Consider the following 21,640-nt stretch of genomic DNA (forward strand, 5'->3'; position numbering starts at 1 on the left):
TTTTTTTAAAAAGTTGTAATGTAAACATCTGCTATACAGGATATCTGATATGTGACTTCCCCAAAGGGGTTGTAACCCACAGGTTGAAAATTGTAGGAGGAAGCACTCCTGTTTGACACTGATATCTAATTGAGTGGTAGACAAAGTGATGAATCAGAGAAAGATTTGACAGAATAGGATATGCCCAACTCTCATGAGAAGAGACAAGAAAGGGAAATGACTTAAGTGAGATCAATGCAGAGGACAGAGGCAGCTTTATTGGGAGAGTTTTACAGAGACAGTTTGCAGAGAGAGAAAAAGCCAGATACAGGTGAAGACACATCAAGCCAGAGGGTCAGAAGGAGCCAGAAGATTAGAACATATTGCCAAAGTTAGTTTGAGATCAAGCAGAACAATTGAGTTGTTAAAGCCTAGGTAACTGTTACCTGGTTGGCCTGCCATTTTGTGCTGTTACTAATATTATAAGGAAACTTCTCATAAGTTGTTTCTGCTGTTACTAGGAACATACCCAAGTTGATTACATATTCTGTAATGTCCTGTGTCCTTGGAAACCAATCACAGTAGAAGTCAGTAGATCTGCTTTGTATAGTTACCCATAATAAGCTCAGACCTGTACCCAGAAGCACTTCCAGCACCTGTGTATATGGTTTTATGGTATTTGCTTTTATAAGCTGCCCTTAGAATGGACCCCAACGTAAGAGAGACACCTGCATCAATATAAGAAATTATTTAGAATAAGACTTCCATTTTGAGTAGTGGCTGAGTAAAGTTTAAGTTCCCAAGACCTCCCTGGGAACTCACATCCTATTTGGCAGAAAGGGACATGAACGTGGGCAACTGACACTCTGATTGGCAAGTTAAGGCACGAATGTTAGATAAGGCAAGTCCGCTCCCACAGTTGAATACCCTAACCAATGGGAGCAGGAGAAGTGTACAAGAAAGACATGTTCCTAAGGAAGTTCCCAGTTCCTAAATCCTGATTGGTGGAAAGACTTGGGACAGATGTTTGTGTATTTTAGGCTTAAAAACCCTATAGGATCTTAACTCAATGTCATGGTTCAGCTCCTAAGTCAGAACTATGGCCCTAACCGATCAGCTCCAGGGTACATGCTCAATAAACTAGCCCTGTCTGACTGAGATTGGTGTTCTTGTTGTTTGGGAGGTGACTCCTGAGCCCCAGCACAGTCAAAATCTAAAAGAAGCCATTTTGAATCAGGTAGTGTAGAGAGAGAGAGAAGTTTTGAGCCAGAACAATTGAGTTGACCACACAGCTAGAGTTCAGAAAGAGCTAGAAAGGGTGAGTTCATTCAGCAGTAAGTTTCAGAGGCTGAAAATATTCTAGGCCTAGATTAGATTGTGTGGAGGCTAAAAGCTTCCAGGACTAGGCCTCTGTTAGTAGACAGAGGCAGTAAGAATCAGAGACAACAAATGTCACACTCTTCTTCTCCTCCTTCTCCCCTCTTCTTCCTCCTCTCCTTCCTCATTATTATTGGGTTTGAGACATCGTTTCTCTATGTAGTCCTGGCTGTCACTGTATAGACCATGCTGGCCTTGATCTCAGAGATTTGCTTGTTTCTTCTACATCCTGAGGGCTGGGATTAAAGGTATGTGCCACCACCATCTGGCTAGGCAATCTAATTTTTGAGAAAGAGTCTCTTGTTGAATCTGGAGCTTAGTAATTCAGCTGTATCTGCTGGACAGCAAGTTCCAGAGATCCTCCTGTCTCTGCCTTCCCAATGCTGGGGTTACAGATGCAATGCTACCTGGATTAGCTCTTGACCCATCTCTTCAACCTTAGCTTAACCCTTTTATAGTAAAAATAAACTACTATATGGTGATATTTCAAAATCTATTGAAAAAAGGTGGAGAACCATAATAAAAATGAAACAGAACAAAGAAACAGATTTAATTAAATTTAAAAAAAAAATCATTTTTTTTTGGGTTGGAGAGATGGCTTAGTGGTTAAGAGCACTAACTGATCTTCCTGAGTTCTAAATCCCAGCAATCACATGGTGGCTCACAACCATCTGTAATGAAATCTGATGTCCTCTTCTGGTGTGTTTGAAGACAGCTGCAGTGTACTTATAAATAAATAAATAAATAAATAAATAAATAAATAAATAAATCTTTTAAAAAAATGATCTTTTATCTCCTTTGATTTTTATCAAAGATCATGACAGACTTACATAATTACTAATAACTTTTCCTCCCATACATAGACCAAATGCTCTTTTGTCTTTGGATAAGAAAGTAGCCAATTGGATAATACAAAGTATCTAGCATGCTTCTACAATGTAAGTGATGTCTACATCATCTTTATTTTGTGAATTGCCTTTCTACATTAAGGAAACCCATTGTTTGAAAGACAAATGAAGAATCGAGAAAGCAAGTTTATCCTGTACCTTAACAGCACTCCATGACTGAGCAGTTAGAAAGTCAACAGGGCTCGAGTAGGTGTGTTCAACCGTGAACCGAAGCAGGAAGTCCAACTCGAGGGGGTGGATCTCATTCCTTCTCAACAAGATCTCAAAAGAACACACATGTGCAAAAGATAAATTGGTTTCCTCCAAGCTAGTGACACAAGAAGTTGCCATATTAACCAGCCGTGACTGCTGAGAATCCTAGCAGGGTCTACTCTGTGTTTGAAACAGACTCTTATATTATGCAGATGATCTCAACCCTGAGCCAGCAGTGAACAGAAAACACTTGTGACGGCTCATTTTCTCCAGTTCCAATCCCCACAGCAATAAGCAACACATATCAAGTGCACTTTCATATCTACCCCAATGGACTAGCAACTAACGGTTTGCTTATTTCATCAGAACATGGTGTCATTTCCCTTTCTTATCACTGACTCTCTTATTTAAGCAAATCCTTATAAGTTCATGTGAGAACGAAGAAAAGACAGAGTTCTCTGAAGACTGGAGCATGAGGCTCAGATGGAGCTATTTGCTTTACTTATTTATTGTGCTGAAGAATTTTAAATTGTATTCTTAATTGACAAACAATATATTTATGGAACGAAATATGCTTTAATACATGGTTACAGCGTAGGATTGCTAGATTAAGCTAATTAATTATATTATATATATTAATCATTTTTGAAATTTACTTTTCTAGAAAAACATGGACTTTATGCAATGAGATACTATGCAGCCTAAAGTAGAAATTCTGTTAGCAACATGGATGAGCCTATATGGGACTTTTTATTTTTTAAAGGACTGTAAGAAACTCAGATCTAGACTGGCAGGACCTAGAAAGTTTGTTTATAGGACCTGAGAAGATGAACCAAGTATCTCTCACTGATGTTTTTTGAGGGTTGGTTGTCAGTTCCTCAAACCAAAGCAAAAGCCATTCTTTGTCATCAAAAGATTCTGAAAAGGCACTTTTGTTTGCCTTTGGCAGAAGGAAAATGTGCAATAATCCGAGGTGCCAGCCTTGGGTTCCAGGGAAGCTTTCAGTGACTGATGTCCTCACCTGAAAAGCCATCTGGGACAGAAATGTGAGCTTGTCTTTCTCAAACAGTGCTTGGCTGGCATGGAGGAAGGTAGCATAGGTGACACTCTCCATTAGGGCACAGATGCGCTCCTGAGTATCCTCCACCTTGTCAGCTTGCTCAATGGCTCTGTGGAACAGTGTCTTGAAAGCCTGGAAGGTCAATGTTAAAGTAAAGTCATGCTTGAGTGTCTAGCTAGTCTCAGGCACATAAGGGTACAGCTTACACTCTATGGGGAGAGAGGACAAGGCAGAACTTTTATTAGGCTTGAAGGAGCTGCTAAAATGCTCTGAGTGTTCCACACAGAAAGTTTTCATTCTAGGTTTGATGTCATGATATGAGTATGTGTGTGTGAGTGCATGTGTATGTGTGCATGTGTACATGTATGTATGTGTGTTCACATATATAGGTGCATGTGTGTGCATGCGTATATGTGCATGTGTACAAGTATGATGTGTGTGTGCACATATATATGTGCATGTGTGTGTGTTCGTGTGTGTGTGTGTGTGTGTGTGTGTGTGTGTGTGTATGTGTGTTCACATGGGTGCATGAACATTTGATAGGGTCTTCCGGTATTCACCCTGGCTGGCCTGGAACTCACTTTGTAAACAAGGATGGGCTTGAACTTATGTCAATCCTGTTGCCTTTGCCTCTCAAGTGCTAGGATTATAGGTGTGTGCCACTATGCCTAGTTCATGACCATTATTGAAATGATTCTGTAAAGTTTATTTGCATTTCCTATTTAACAACCAGACCATCCTCTCTTCTTCCATAGGTATACTCCAATTTTATTACTTTCGAAATATTTTTGAAATACCTATAAAAATTTGCCTCTGAAATTAAATGTATTATGTCACCAACTTCAAAACCTTTTCATCCTGTAAAACCAAGTCTCTGTACCTTTACCAACTATTCGTCCTTCCCATACCCCATCCTTGGCATCCACCATTACTATTTGTGCTCATGAGTTTGCCTACTCTGGTGTATTACGTGAATAGAGTCAGGCAGTGTTTAATCATTGTGATTGGTTTATTTCTCTCAGGATAATGGCTTCCAGATTTTACCATGTCATAAAATGCCTCAGAATTTCTTTTAAAGGCTTACTAGTATTCTACCACATGCACAGGCCATGTTGGCAATCCATTTATTCACTGATAGACATTTGGAAGGCCTCCATTATTAGGTTACTGCAATATTACTGCTATGAACACAGTTCTCGGGCTATCTTTTCAGGGACTTTTTTTGTTATTTTGGATATATAACCAGAAGTGGGGTTATTGCTGGCTCACACTGCCATTCTATTTTTAGTTTTTGAGAAAGTAGCATCCTGTTTCCCATGGATCCCCAGGCAGCATGTGAAGGAACTGCAATTTCCCCACAAGGCCCCGAGTCTTACTTCCACAGTAGTCATCCTAACCTGTATGAGGTGACACCTGTTACACTTCTGACTCGAATCTCCCTAATCAGTGATGTTGAACATTTTGTATATTCTAGTTGGCCATTTTCATCTCCTTCTTTATTAAAATTTCTATTCGAGTCCTGATAATATTTTTACCAGGTCATTTGACCATAAATTCTACCAACTACTTTTGTGATGATATCCTATGACTATTCTTTTAAAATTATTCTTAGTATTGGCTTTATTTCATGTCTGGTCATTTTGAGGATGTACTGAGCCCTACTTGGCCATGTGGAGGGATGGCGTGACATGGTTTCCTGCCCCTGGATCAGAGCTGGCAGGGCATGGGCCTCCACAAGTGTTGATAATTGCTGGGCATAAAACTAATAAATACATACAAACTTCATGTTTCTCCTTCAGGAAATATTCTCCCTGCCAAGGTTATCAGGGAATGTCCTCTCTGTCAAAAGTTAATGACTCCCTGACAATCAGAGATAGCACAAGTCCAGGAAGGTAAGGACATGTCTAATGTCTCAGGAAATGGTGAAAAGTGAGAACTTCAGGACAGCCCTTAAGGTTATGGGAAAGAACTCTGAAAACATGAATTCCAACATATATAGTTTCTCAACTATGCAAAATATAGGGATGCAGTATGAAGTCTATGAGCAGCTTGGTGGACCCAGAAAAACTGCACAATGAGCCAATTTGTCAGAAAGATACAAAGGCAGGCAGATTTCTGAGTTCAAGGCCAGTGTGGGACAGAGTGAATTTAGGTACAGGCACAGTCAGAATAGTAATCTCAGGACTGGATCCCACCCAGCTAAGTTTATTGTTTGTGCTTACAATGGCAGGCAGAGCTTGGAAAAAATAAAATTATATATATATATATATATATAAAATTTTATATATATATATATATGTGCTACTTGCTGTCCTTTTCCTAACAGTCAATGGGCTAAGGTCTTAGAATGCTGATGTGTGGGATGGTCAAGAGGGAACCTGGAATAGATGACTGATGACTGACTTGATATGTAAATAAAAGACTGGGCTTTTGGTCTGCATGAGATGAACTTGTAGAGAATGATAGCAGAAATGATCTCAAGCAGAAAGAGCTATCTGGAAAGACCTCTGTCTTGAACAGACTATAGAGCCAAGAGCTATCTACAGAGAAGCGACCCAGGTAGCCATTTCAAGCAGACTACAAGGCTGTCATCTAGTAACCACGGTTTGACTCCGAGTCATTCCTTTCGATGTTCTCAAACACCCCTTCCCTCATGAACCCCTCTCAGAGTTGAAGCTGGTCCTTGGCAAGGATAGATGGATTTGTACACATCTGTCTCTCTACACAGATGCATTTTAAGTATTAGAGTATAGAACGATTTGCTTTGTAGTACATATGTGTGAAAGCAAAATCCTGTGATGTCAGATGCACAAAATAAATCCTGGCCTCACACGTGCTTGGTAAGTGCTCTACTACTGAGCTATATCCTCAGCCCTTGGTTATTATTATTACTAACTTTGGTGTTCATATGGATGTGTTTGGAAGCCAAGGCAACCTCGGGTGTTATTAATTAGGTGCTGTCAACCTTGTTTTGTGAAGCAGGGTCTACTATTGACCTAGAGCTGCCCATTTAGGCTATGGTCTCTGGCTAGCATACCCAACAGATTAAGTTGTTCTCACCTTCACCTCCCCTTCCTCCCACCAGGCCTGATGCCTGACATGGGTGCTGGGTGGAAAACATTTTACTGACAAAGCCATTTTACTGACACAGCCATCTTCCAGCCCAAGACTCCTTCAACTTTCACCACCCCAAAATTCTCAAGTGCTTCCTTAGAGTAATTGCTACCACAGTCCCCATCAGTCCCAGCCCCATAGACCCATCTCTGTTTCTGTAGGTTAATCTTGTCCTTTCTCCACTCTCTCATGCACAAGATTTATATGGTGAGCTTTCTTCAGTATCCGGATGCTGCTTCCAACATCATATTTTTATGATAAACAAATTTGTGCACCTGTATATATTTTATTTGTTTGTTTATATTTTTGAGCAATTCCTTTGGGTTATTTACAAATTTTGATGTAGGAAAAATGTCTGTGAGCATTGTGATAAAAATTTTGTGTGATTCTTTGTATTCATATTTCCCTCAGGCCCATACCTAGAGTAAAAATGTGAGGTCACATTGGAACTGTGCCCTGTACCTAGCAGGGAGTCACCAAAGTGTCCTCCAAAATGACTTCTGAAGCTTCATTTTCCCAGCAATGTGAAGGTGCTGTGGTGCCTTAGAACTGCTGAAATTTTAGCAGTCCCTACTGGGTATAGAGCAAGACCCTGGGCATAGAGTAAGGTTGGCCTTGATTTGACATTTCTGTAATGACTGTTAGACATTTTCAGGTTCTATGAGGCATGCTTATGTCTTCCTCTGCACATCTATCTAGCCTGCATCATTGAGTTGTCTGTGTTCTTCTTATACCTAACAAATCCTTTCTTAGAAACACGTATTGTGAGTTTTAGTTTTGCTAGTCCATAGTTTGTCTCTTCATTTTCCAAACAGTGCCTTGTGAGAACTATAAACCTTAAACATGATAGGATGAATTTTATTTTTGTAGATGGATCCTATGTGTCACTGTTCTGGAGGAGTTTAACTGCGAGATTCATGAGTGCTCTATAGTTTTCTTGCCAGACCTTAGCTCTAGCTGGGCACCTGTTAATCTAGGCAGGCATTACTGGTTTAGCTTTCTCATTCTCTTTATATATTGTTGCTGTTGTGAAATCTTGCCATACACTTCTCTTGTCAAGGCTTTCACTGTGCCAGTTACATAAAGTTACATAGTAGGAGGCATGCCAGTTACATAAAGTTACATAGTAGGAGGCATGCCTGTTACATAAAGAAGTTACATAGTAGGATGCATACCAGTTATATAAAGTTAATAGCAGGAGGCATGCTAGTTATACTTACCTCACTGATACACCATCTCCAAGGGCCTGAGGTTGTAGATTCAAATCATATGTTCACTTCTGACTCTTTTGCCACCACCCCAGCCATCTATCTGCTCCAGGCCTTCCACTGGCTTCTTGATGCACAGAAAATATAGATTTCTTAACAGCCTGAGAAGCTCTATAGGATCAAGTCTAACGTACCTTTCTCTTGGGTTCTGTCTCTTGTAACCTCTGTCCTCATGCTCATTACCCTCTGGCCAGAGATACATCTTTACAGCATGCAATTTCCAGCCCTTTCATGCCTCAAACAGCCCTGCTTACCCAACACTTGTTAGTGCTTTCCTTCAAGCTCCTCCTCAAGCAATACTTCCTCTGAATGGCCTTGCCTGTGCCTCTCCTATTTATTACTATATGTATAGTGGTTTTTTATAAGCCTATGTGTTTATTAAAGATATATGTATGTCTACCCATATGTGGAGGTTAGAGGGCTACTTGTGGAATTATTTTTCCCTTCTACTAGGTAGGTTCAGGAGATTAAACTCAGGCTGTCAGACTTATTGGTGCCTTGATCTGCTGAGTCAATTACTTAAAATTTTGAAATTAATGTAGTGTTTAAGGTATTGACACCACAGCAATTATGGACATGTTATTTCGAGTGTTTTAAATAACACTTACTCCTTATAGAGAAATAAATATCAAACTAGAAAATTTTACATAAAACACACTCAAATAAAGCTACCTGATGATTCCACATGGCTGTATGGTAGCTTTTTTAGATGCTTTTATTATTTAGAAATCTTTATGGTGAGTGTGCATGGCACTATCTTATGGTGTTTTGAACAAAGTATAGTTAGTTGATTCTCTTTCCTTCTCCTCTTCTCCCTCATCCACTGCTTCCCTGGTAGTCCCGCCTTTAGATTCTTTTCTTTTTCAGTGTCTAATGAGTCCTTTTGCCCACTTCTAATGTTTTTATTAAAAATAAAACAAGACGCTAGGGAGGGGATACCACACGTTTAGTTCCAGCACTACGGAGGCAAGGAAAGTGGATATCAGAGTTGGAGGCTAGCTTGGACTACAGACTGAGATCCAGAACACCCAGGGATACAGAGAGGAAACCCTGTCTCAGAAAACAAAACCAACAAAACAAACAAACCCACCTACACACCCAGAGACAAGCCACCTGCATGATGATGGGTCTTGTTAAGGATTTGTTTCAAAACTGACAGCAAGAATTAAAGATCCTTCTCAAAGACAGAGCAGCATGGCAGACAGAGCCTGGCTTTTGGAGTCAAACCAGCACAAGCTGAAATCCAGACTCTAATAATCACAGAACATGAATTTGGGGGCAGTGTGTTTGAAATCTAAAAAGGTTACCTTTTTCTTTTCTTTTCTTTCTTTCTTTCTTTCTTTCTTTCTTTTCTTTTCTTTTCTTTTTTTTTTTTTTTTTTGGTGAGGAGAAAACTGAAATGCTTTCTTGGAATGTTTTAGGGAATCTGATATACGTAATCGTTACTTAAAATGCTTTGCCCAATTCTTTCTCCCTTCCTGCCAGGACTGCTGAGAAATAAATCCCTAATTTCTAGGGATAAAAATCAGGCTTTCTGGAGTTACGGATCTTCCTTAGCCTGTTCAGCATTACCTTCAGAGAGAACTGGTAGACGGGGTTGATTTTCCGGAGGTCACTGATAACAAAGTACATAAGGGAGGCTCTTGCTGCCACCGGTCTGTAGCACTCACGGGTCTCGTTGATTTTTCTCTCATTTTCTCTGGCCTCTATCACCTGTAATAGGATCAAATGATAGCTGCAACTTATCTCTGTGTTTTCTAAACACATGCCATCGATGGAAGGACTCTCAGGAATGTTTGAAATGGGCAACTATTGCGCATTGAGCCCGGTGCTGTGGCCACGTTTGTATTCCCAGTAGTTGGGAGGCTGAGGAGCATTGAGTTTGGGTCTGGTCTGCAATACCATAATGTGCTCCTTCAAGAACAACCTGCAGCAGAGAGTGAGGCCCCAACTCAGTAGAGCAAAACAAGCAAAGGAAGTAAAGTATATTACAGGCCTGACTTCTGTAGACATGAGCTTTGATGAAATTACTAGGGCCATGCCGGCAAGATGACCCACGGGAAACAGTGCTTGCCACACAAGTCCAAGAACCTATGATCTCAAGGTGGGGGTAGAAAACGAACTAACTCTGGAGAGCCACCCTCTGACCTCCACACAGTGTGGTACGTACATATCCAAATAATAAATATCAACATTTAAAGAAATTCTTAAATTCCTATTTTCAAATAACCTTTTCTCATGAACTGCATTCCACCGGGAAGGGAGAGGGCGCTGGCTGCTTCCGACCCTGTAGATTTAAATGACCTTAACTGTTTTGCCTCTGCAGAATCTGCTTTTGAATAATGTCACCTTCCTGCCTCTCTTCTCTCATTCAGGCCTTAATAACCTAGGTATATTGCCTCCCAGGGATGGCTCTTAAAAGTCTGCTGGGTCAACTCAGTGCCAGTGGTTTTATTAGGGAACGAGATCCACAAATGCAGCCAAGGTCAACAGCACCGGCAATATCCACGCGTCCTAAACGGCCTTTGTATGAGGGCTCCCCCAGCCATCAAATTCCAACAATACCAGCTCTCCATATACTCAAATACTCCCACTTATTCTAACTTGCTAGCTCCTGGGAACATTTAATGAGATTATATATATATATATACATATATATATATATATATATATATATATATATATCTGACCATCAATGACTCATTTTTATTTAAGGATAAAAAAATACCTATTTCTATAACCAGGTACAAATCTATTCTTTTTTTTTTCCTATAAGAATACATGCTGCTGGCCCACTGCAGCTTTAAGTGATACAATATTTCCCTCTAAACATTTCTATGGTCTTGACTCATGATGTGTGTGAATGACAGACAGGGCAGAGAGGGCTGTGGTTTCATGGTGGTATATTAAGAAGATAGGAAGTTAACTCAAAGCCTTAATTTACTTAATTGCCCTAATCTTTACTATCTTAGGAGCCACCTAGCAAACACTTACTTAAAAGAAGAGAGTAATTTGGGATTCTATTGCCTTGCTTAATTTAAGGCACATACGTTGGGTGTATGGCGACACAGCTTCTGCTGGGTAATTAGCAGATTACTTAGTCAGGAGGATATGCCACAAACCAAGGAAGAGTCTAGTTCTGATCCAAACTGCACAATGTTAACAGTTACTGGCCACTTGTGCAAGTCCAGAGTGCGCACATCACACACAGCCCATTGTGATCTAGGCTGCTCACTTACTAGGATGCTGTTCATGGGAAATGGCTAATTGGCCTTTGAAAAATGTCATTTTCCCAGGGTAAATGGTGCAGCACTGAGACCCACATGGGACCATTCCTTGCTTGGTTCTTGCCACCAGAGGCTTGTACATAAAACTTCAGTTCCAAAGATTTCTCTAAAAACTCAATACGCTGGGATATTTCTTGGAACCTAGCTTCACCCCTTTCTTATAGTTTCTACTATATAAACCAGGAGGCTCCAACATTGGTCACACAAGAAATATTAATATAATTAAATGGAACTTGAAGTACCAATTGAACCATTTCCATTCTTAATCCTGTACTAGTAGCCCAAGTATTGAGTGCTGTTTATTAAGTGGCCTAAATTATACACTAAACCTGTTTTCTTAGAGGAGTCACCAAACACTGATTACCTTGTGCAAACTGAAGTTCTCAGTGGGTGGTGCTGTTAAGAGGTACACACACGCACATTAAGATTCTCCAAGGCCCAAGGCTAGAACTTCCTGATTATGGAGAGTTAAAATGTTTAACACGAGAGCCAAATTATCTCTTGTTATTTTTAGTTCCTTTAAAGCCATTCATGGCCCGTGTATCCATGTCTGACCTAGTGACTATCAAGAACCTTTAAAATGGGGCTGGAGAGTTCACTAGCAGTTAAGATCACTGGATCCCCAGCTAGAGGACCTGGGTTCAATCCCCAGCACCCACATGGCAACTCACAACTGTGTAACTAACTCCAGAGGATATGCTACTCTCACACAGATACACATGAAGGCAAAACATTAATGGGCATAAAACAAAAATAAATAGATTGTAAAAACCTTTAAAATGACTCTTAGCAAACCACTAGCTTCTACCAACTTCAAAACTGAGAATGTCACTAGGTAGCGTCTGAGACCTATAGTATATTTACCCCGTTTTGCTATATAACCCATCGACCTGATGCAAGTGCCTTGGTTAATTGTTTTCTTTTTATCTCTTACTATAAATACACCATGAATCTGTTACCACATTGGGTTACAGTTTTCGGGGTAACCTCAATCTGTGTCCCTAGGCCATGGCCACTCATAATTGGCTCCAGAATAAACTCTTACTTCCTTTGAATGGAGAACTGCGTTTTGTGTTGACAGCTGCCGTCTGCTCCATTCCAGCAGAGTGCCGAGCCAGCCAGGGGTTCTCTGCTGCTCTTACCTTGTGCTCTATTTCTGCTGCAGTGGCCTTGGTGGTCTCCAGGCGCTCTACCAGGTCCGTGTCATCCAGGAAGCTCCCCTCTGCAGCAGAGAGGCGCAGGAGAAGGTCCTCCTCAAGATGCCTCAGCTCTATCTTAAAGTCGTTTTGGTGCTTGGTCAAAACTAGCTAATGGGAAATATTAGGGATGGCGGTTAAGTCTCTGCTTTGTTCAGAACAGTTCTCATAATCACGGGAGCCACAGGGGTCAGCGCAAGCATGATAAGAAACACAATGGTTAAAAAAAAACACACTGATCAGAACTACGAACATTACGTAAAAAACTAAGACAGCATGCTAACATTTGGTTAGAATCTAAAGGTTTAGAGCGTGGATGCTTATTTAACATTGATAACCTCTAGGAAGACTGCTTAAGAAAATAATAGAAGTTTTTGGCTTATACTCTGACATTTAAACAGCTTGGAAGACCTATTATGAGGAAGATTTCAAAATAAGGAAAGAGGTAAGCACTTGTCTTTTACCAAGAACAGAGGTCTTGGGCCAACTGTCACCAGAAAATTCAGAGTCACTAGCAGAACCCATAAACTGTACCTGGCCTTTGCAGGAGGGTAAAACCTTCCTGAGTACCCAGGAGCATGAGGAGCCCTCACCATCTCTGTTTTCTCTCTGGGAGGCATGCCGCATTCTCACAGTAAAGACTAAAGAATAAACCACAGTTGCCTAGAGCAGGAGGAAACTCAGGGGAACTGTAATCATTTTGGTAGTTCCTACCCACAGAGCCTTCTCTTGCCCTTACCAAAATCCCACCATGGGGAAACTAAGCTGACCAAGGAGAAGGGTTATAACGGATGACTCCAGGATACAACAGATAACTCAGAGAGTTGAACATATATCGCACAGAGTCTGGCAGCAGACACAAGATCTATACAGGCTTAAGCCAGCAGAGGTCCCAGCACAGAGAAGAGAGTAGATATGGGGTCCAAACCCTAACCAAGAGGCTATCTTTAATTGGTACCCACTGGCAAAGGAAAACCACCAGTTTTTTTTTTTCCAGTAGAGTTTTCTGGGCTGGTTTACATTGGACTGGATCCTCTTATATCTGTTAGACATCAAGAAAATGACAGCTGAAGCTGACTGACAAGCTCCAAGCCTGAGCTCTGGTCCCTCTCCACAGCTAATGCCCAGCCTTAGCTACCTGGCATTTCTCAGGAGGACTTTCCTCAGTTGCAGAATCCTACTTCACAGGCAAGCATCTGGCATTGTCATCTGTGCTGAGGGGGTGATGGGTAAGTTCCGGGGTTGATGCAGTAATATTTACCTTTAGCCTCTCCAAATCTGGCCTTTCGACACTGACTACCTCTGCCAGCAGCTGGCCTTCAAGACCATCTTCTGTGACTGTGAAATTGAGGAGGGTCGTCTGGGCTTGTAGTTCTGGCTTGTAGTGTGGGTTTGCCAGTTTCGTGTGTAGGATGAGGCGGAAGTTCTTGTTGAATTCACATTCTTTATCACCAATCCTGATGTACCTACAGGGGCCACGACACAGACACTCAGGAGATCCCTGAGACCACGAGAATAGGAAGGTACTGTTCCATCCCTTGATTCTGGTAATACTCCTAAGCCACAGGATGAACAAAGGATGCCATTAGACCTCTGTCTATTTCTGTAGGTGTGAACCAGTAACAGTGTGACAACTCACCAATGTTGCTCTGACAGTCAGCAAAGTGTGGCTTTCACTGTACTTTCTGAGATTAAACTTATATCAGACATTGCTATTTCCTAGAGTGTTATATTATTTTCAAAGCATTTTTATGTGAAATCATAGGAAAATACTGCTGCTCTTGTTGAAGGATAGACTAAAGCAGGCATGTTTTGAGGCATGCACACACACACACACACACACACACACACGCACACACACACACACACACTCTCCGTCTACACTAAACTATATTACTATGCCATTAGTGAAATATTTTACTTGCTGAAATATTAAATTACAGACTTATACACACTATGTTAGTAGACAATTCCTTATATATTATATTAACATATTATCACCATGTTAAAAATAGTAACCATGTATTAATAGTTGCTTTTGTTTCCAAAACTCAGCTATTGAAATACATCTTTAGATCCATTGTTTTCTATTATTTTTGCCTGGCTTATTTTTTCTTATCTGCTAGGAAGAACACTATAGAAGAGTTCTTCAATTCAAGTGACAGACAGACAAACAGAAATTGAACCCACAGATGATTCGACTTGTCAAACATTTTGCTTAGGTGGCCTGATGATGCACATAAAAAGTTTGGAGTGTCACTAAGCTAAGGAACAACTCACTCTCTTTTAGTCTTGAATATTGATTAAAAAGTCTGAATTCTTCACTACTAAAACTGTAAAATTTTATTTTTTTAAGGTCACAGGGATTAAACCAATAGCCTCATGCCAGCTAGGCAACAGAGACACTCTACCATCAAATCCTGTCTCCAGCCTTCTTTTTACCTTTTCATTCTGTGACACATTCTACTAAGCTGCCTAATTTGGGCCTTGACCTTGAAATTTCCTGCTTCAGACTCCCAAGTAGATAGGGACTTCAGGCTGCATGATCAGCACTGCTTTGTGAAATATTTGATTATTGAAAATGTTATGATGATCAATGCCATGTAAAGCCAGGGTTGCTATTAATCTAACGACAGAATGCTATACAGCCTGTGAGAGAAAACTATTCACTGCCTGTCTCGCTGACTCTCAGGTGAGAGGGTATTTACTTGGAATATTAACGTTGATAATTGAGCACATTGATAGTTGAGAAGAAATGACAGTGTGCACATCCAGCACCTGTTTCTAACAATTAAAACAAAAATGAGCAGAAGTTCTCAGGATGCTGAACTGAGGCAATCTCTGGGCTGCTGGCTTGGGCTCTTCTGTGACTGTGCCTTACAAAGTGACTGTCAAGTGCAGATGGGTGGTAAAGGACCCCGTACCCACTCACCACTGTTTGGAGGAAGTTTTGAGACAATTTGCTGTAATGTATCATTCAAGCTTTAATTGCCTGGATATGAATTAAGAATCCCAAGGACTGAATAGACTAGTGGCCCAATTTAAATTTTGTTTCCACTGAAAAGTGACCTTCCATTTGTAGTAAAAAAAACAGAGCAAGTGTTAGCCTCAAAGCTGGAGACATGGCCTGCAGCCTACTTGAGAGCTTTGTGAAGCTGAAAGGTGATATCATTCACTGTGTCTGGTTTGGGTTTGTTTGCTTTGTTAGTTCTTTTCCAAGAGGAAAAAGAGCCATTATTCCAGCAACCCAATCTTGACTGAGTTAGTGTACACCTTTGTAGTGTGTTTCTCTCTCTTTTAAAACAAAGATAGGACCTGTGTCTGAATGATGAGTACTGGCATCCCTGTTGGAATACAGAGAACCTTTACAGATGGATGAACCGAGGATGCTGGAATAGACAGATGATCATGGTGGTCTGAACTCATGTTTTATAGTCTAAGGGTCAGACAACACATGTTCACACTGACACACAGTTTCCAGGTGATACCATGCTTATGGCTCTATGTATCTATCTATGTATCTATCTATGTATCTATCTATGTATCTATCTATGTATCTATCTATGTATCTATCTATGTATCTATCTATGTATCTATCTATGTATCTATCTATGTATCTATCTATGTATCTATCTATGTATCTATCTATCTATCTATCTATCTATCTATCTATCTATCTATCTACCTACCAACCATCTATCTACCTGTGCCATTCTTTCTTAAACAGAAACTGAACACCTACTGTAGCATGAAATATAAAATATGAACCCCACACTTCCTCCAGCAAGTGCACTGGCAGGCAGACCGGCCTGTTCTCAGCCCAGCAGACTGGCCAACCTGTTCTCATCTGGACAGACTCTGACCCGGAGCTCTGATAATCTCTCCACTTGGCTTGCTATATTTTCATGGGGGTGGGGGGTGTTGCTGCTACACCAGCCCCACACTTCCAAACTCCCATAGCTAGTTGAGGAGCATTTCTTGCAAACCCATGTCTGCCACTATACCTTTCTCTTTGGGACCCAGTTGAGTCACTGTGTGAAGGAAAACACCACACAAATTTAGTTTAGAATCAACAGGTAACCCAATTGCTGGGTGCAGCAATTAGTATCCTAATTTGTAAGCTATTCTAAGATACAAATCCTCCAATAGTGAATCCCAGGGGATCTATTTGCCACCTGAACATTGGGGGGCACTATCTACATTTTGTCCTCCACCATCTCTCCCATCCAAAGAGGAGTATCTTTCTCCTGCCTCCCCTCTTCCTCTCTCTGATCTGGAAGTCCCGCCTACTCCACACCCAGTGACTGGTCCCCTAAAATCTTTATTCATTAGGGGAAAGTTCTGCCACTGTGTTGGTTGTCAGCGAGCCTTCTAAGTACAGGGCATCTAATTATTTCCAAGGCAAATTAGATCTCTGCTCCCACAGATATTACTTCCTAGTAATAGGTATTGTGAGTATAGTATTTTAAGTATCTGTATATCAGATACTCACAATATGACAGGTACATGTAAATTTCAAATATCTACTCAATCAGAAGACAGGCAGAAGATGGGGAAAGATAGCTCTTCAAAATGGGGTGCAAATATCATCATTAAGACAAATTGAGAGCTTGGGAGAGCTGGCCAGGAGCCACATAAAGAACTGTGGTAAAAGTTTAATTTGTGTTGGTATGTGTGATGTGTACATGTTTGTGCGTGTTCTCATGGTCCGCCAGACAAAACAAAAAAAAAAAAACAAAAAAACAAAAAACCAAAAAACCCACCAACATTGCAGCCAATTTACTTGTGGAAGCAAGCTGCAAACATCAAATTCCCATCTTTTTGAGAACCAACAGGATCTCACGAGGCAAATTCCCACCCCTGATTCCTGCATGGAATGGGGTCAAAGTTCAGGTAAAATAAAACATGTGCAATACCACATCATCAGTCTAGGTGTGTCAGCTGTGCAAACCACATACGTGGATTTCATGATTAGTACTGGAGTCACATCCCCAATATATCATTATGTCCATGCAATAACTCCAAATTAAAAAAAAAAAAAACAAAACAAACTCAAACTGAAATACTTCTGGTTCTGGTATCTCGCATGAAAGACACTGTGCCTGCAGATAGCGTTTGGACCTCAGCATGAAATCGTTCTAGGGTAGAAACTGGCCAGTGCTTGCTGTCAGCAGATCTGATTGCACCAGCTCTGTGGATTTCTCCATAATATGTCCTTGTTTTTCCAACGCTTTAAAGCCGTTCTTTGCTCACAGGTCACACCTTGACAGGCTACTGGCTTCCTTCCTTCCTAGAGGATCACATCAGTTGGTGTGGTAGTGTAAATTTCTGCTAAAGGTCCACACTAACCTACGGTTCTGATCATTCACTACAGATAACCTCTCTTTAGGTTTTCAAGGACAATTCAGGAGAAAGGCCAGCATTACGCACGGATATCTCGCAATATCATTGTTAGATGCTTTGGCTGGTTAAATATTCGGCCAAATACCTGCTTTACAGCAAGTACACTGCAGTGCACTTATGGCCAACTCTATCTCCCTTGTGTACCTATCTGTGTACATTATGAGGCATTTGCAAATTAAGAGCCAGGGTATGCATCTACTTTTCAAGGTCTGACTTTTTCCCTGTGAGAAAAAGTGAGAGGGTCTGTGGAGATGGTTTAGGTAGCTCCTTGTGCACATAACGATACCTGTGTGGTGCACGCCTGGGAATGAACCTGAGGCTCACTGGCAAGCCAGCTAGATGAATTGGCGAGCTTCAGGTTCAGTCTCAGAAAGCAAGGGTGGAAGAAACTGGAGGCAATGCTTAGTATCAAAAACTGGCCTCCACGTGAAGGCACATACATATGTGCACATGCACATACATGTACACTAAGCAAGTAATAAATTTTAGAAAAGGAAATAGTTACTAGAGAGGGGAGCTGTGCTGCGGAAGAGAACTACAAACTGGGATTTTACACCCTGCTTGGAAGCATCATTTGATAGCTTTAGGTTTCCCGGGGACAGTAAATTATCCTCAATTGGGGTGTTTATGATCTATGAAAGGCAAAAATTGCATAATGATACAGTTGGTTTTATCATTGCTGCTAGGTTAATTTTTGGTTAATCTCCTGTCTGGGAAAATTAAACAGACTGTTAACACCCTCTTCTACTTTGAAGACTCTAAACCACAACAGCATTAACCGGAGGGGTGGAGAAGCAGACAGACAAATGTCCCTGCTTCTGTGAACAGTGCGAACCCCAAGGTTGACTTCTGCTATTCAGGGCTGCCATGGCTCATTGGAGCTGCTGCGAGCGGCACAGAGGTAGGAAGTGCAGTCTTTTGCTTAAAGCAAAGTCTGTCTGAATTTACTTCCTGCCCTACTACCCTCGAGAACAGAATATTCTTTTATCCCCTCACAGTGAGACTCACAGGTGGAAGGGACTTCCAAATTTGGGGTACATTTGCCTATGGAGAACGTTTTTTTACACTCTCCTAAGGAGTTAGCTACCCTTTACCTTCTAGCTGGATGAGATTGGCTGGTTTGGAGGCGAAAGAGTTATTTGGACAGCTCAGAACTGAACTGAAATGCTTTTTCCCAGGGCAAACACTATGGGCTAATTGGCCAGGACCTGGGGTGAGTCAAGGACATCTAGTTCACCTTGCTGAGAGGTAATTTTAGAGCAAGCCTAACCTCTCTAGATTCTTCTTTTTATGGACCCAAAGAGTTCATGATTTGCCCAAGGTCCCTGCTGCCTGGCAGATCTGGGACTACTAAGACTCTGTTCTCTGGACACCTGGTGTAAAATCTATTTCACTGTATCTCATTGCAGACTAATTTGTGTTCACAGAGGCTGCCTACAATGTCTCTGTTAACCTATTTAGCCATTGATAGCAAGAGGGCATAGAAGATACAGCTGACTTGGGATTAACCTGAGGCAGTTAGAGGGAAAATAGACAGGGCTCAGAGCACGCAGCCCTGTTTCTAATCTTTGTTTAGAAATTCTGTTGTTTATGAAGGAAAGTGGCCGTGATCTATAATTTCTAATATTTATTATATGAATTATTTATCTTACAGACTTATGGCTTCCAGGAAAAGTAAAGGATATTTAGGAGGAATTAATGATTCTGAAATAAATGTAATCATCTGCAAGTACATATTAACCAAAATTCAACTTTCATAGGTCAGGTTTGAATAAAATTCAGTTATATTTGGAATATAGGAATTCTTCCAAAGTTCATTCACAACCCAGCTCAAAAGTGTTCTGGACTAAAAAGGTATCTCATTACTTCCAGTCATGGAAGGTCACCATTATGGTGGTGGTAGGATGCACACATTGCTTTGAGAACGTATGAGCAGGGTTTGCTGGCTGATTCTCCTATCTCTTTTCTGAAAGCCTTGTACTAACAATGCAGGTTACCAGAGATTCCTAAAAGCCAGAGCCTGTGGCCTTCAAGAGACAGCAGCAATGTCTCCAAGGTAAGATTCTGAAACTGGAAGTTAAAATGTGGAATTTTCACAGCAAGGACCAGCATGGCAAGACGTCCCTAAGGCTAGAATAGTTGTACTCATGCCTCGGAAGTCACCAACAGCTGTCTAATTTGACTTAGCATACTCTCAAAACGACAGAAATCATACATGGTACTAAAAACCTAGCCAATTACCTGGAGTAAGACTGCGGATCTTAGAGAAGAATCTATTACTATCACTAAACCACTAAGCAAGCATAATTCCCTCACAGAAAGCCACAGTGGGCCAAAATGCAGAATGCATCTGATGGTGGAGTGCACAGCGCCCCAGTGGATAGATCTACAGCTCAACCCCTGCTACTGATGCTCACAGACTGTCACAGAAGAGGGGCAGAAAGATTTAAGAGTCAGAGAACCAGGAAATCTGCCATGAGATTATATCTTCTAAAAGTGACAGGGAAGCTTCGTTCATAAATGCTCGACAATATGGCTGCCAAAACAAGGCTTGAAGAACACAGACGGCACCAACAGACATGCTAATGTGGAAGGGGGAATCTCGCGGAGCCACCACACAGTCAAAGAACTACAGGCAGCTGGGGAACGCTAAGAAATCATTTTCCCCAGGGCTGAGCCTCTAAAATGGTTGTCCACTACCAAGAGGTCAGTTCTGACATGTAAGTGACACTAAATGAATTCACCAGGCTGTATTTTTGTATGTAGACAGTGTGCATCAATGACAAAGAAACAGAGGCTGTGAACTTGAGAGCCTCTGTTGGGGTTGGAGAGCCATGGGAGGGGCTAGAGCGGGGATAGAAATGATGCAGTGATGCAGGTAATGGATATAAGGTTTGGAAGACTATTTCTTTAGTTTTGATCATGTCATAGATCCTTGGTTTGGGTGGTGGATAAAATAAAAATATATTGTTACTGAAAGTGTAAGTTTTAATGTATTTAAGCTTCCTATCTCGGTGCCTACTCTAACTGTATTTAAGCCCTGTAAGTTGAATACGTTTTTGTTTCTGGTTAACTTGGGTGTCTCAAGGTTTTACTTATTTTTATAATAAATTTTATAAAGGCTTAAAAAAAAGAAGACGAAGAATCTCATAGAACACTCTAGACCGTGTTCTCTAAAGCTACCCTGTCTTTTGAATTCCAGTCTCCCTTCCTTCCCAAGTGTTATCACTGCTCTCAAATCATGTCCATCCTGATCTTTGAATAAAGATTCTTCTTCTAAAAAAAAAACATTTAAATGAGTAAAAATAAATAAATAAAAAATAACATGAATGTACTGGCTGGTTTTGTGTCAATTTGACACAAGCTAGAGCCATGAGAGAGGAAGGAATCTCAGTTGAGGAGACGCCTCCATGAGATCCAGTTGTAGGCATTTTCTCAATTAGAAGATTGATGGGGGAGGGCCCAGCCCATGGTAAGTGGGGCCATGCTTGAGCCAGTGGCAGCATCTGTCCATGGCCTCTGCATCAGATAGCTCCTGCCTCGTGATAAACAGCATATAGAAGTGTAAGCTAAATAAACCCTTTCCTACCCAATATGCTTTTTGGCCATGTGTTTTCTTGCAGCAACAGAAACTCTAACCAAATGTGTGGAGGTCTCCCCTTCCTGCTGCCTCCCTCCATACCTCCTTCCTCCCCCCACTCCCCCTTTCCTCATCCTTTCTTTTAGAGACAGGATCTCACTGTGTACCCCTGGCTGGTCTAGAACTCACTATGTAGACCGAGCTAGCCTAGAACTAACAAATCTCTGCCTGAAAGTGAGGATATTAAAAGTGCTCACCACATCCTGGCAGAATGAG

At 41.1% G+C, this 21,640-nt stretch overlaps 1 protein-coding gene across 1 annotated transcript in view; it reads right to left on the bottom strand.

Annotated features, from left to right (window-relative positions):
• Dnah11 (dynein, axonemal, heavy chain 11) overlaps positions 1 to 21,640 on the bottom strand; it is a 316,147-nt gene that overhangs the window by 35,151 nt on the left and 259,356 nt on the right. The window contains exons 66-70 of the mRNA XM_087554982.1: positions 13,643 to 13,847; positions 12,328 to 12,492; positions 9,471 to 9,611; positions 3,478 to 3,648; positions 2,403 to 2,525 (exon numbers count right to left, since the gene is read on the bottom strand). Coding sequence (XP_087411108.1) covers positions 2,403 to 2,525; positions 3,478 to 3,648; positions 9,471 to 9,611; positions 12,328 to 12,492; positions 13,643 to 13,847 — 805 coding nt within the window. The remainder of the gene's footprint in view (positions 1 to 2,402; positions 2,526 to 3,477; positions 3,649 to 9,470; positions 9,612 to 12,327; positions 12,493 to 13,642; positions 13,848 to 21,640) is intronic.

Source organism: Rattus norvegicus, chromosome 6, assembly GCF_021556685.1.
Source record: "Rattus norvegicus strain SHRSP/BbbUtx chromosome 6, alternate assembly SHRSP_T2T, whole genome shotgun sequence".
Taxonomy (NCBI): domain Eukaryota; kingdom Metazoa; phylum Chordata; class Mammalia; order Rodentia; family Muridae; genus Rattus; species Rattus norvegicus.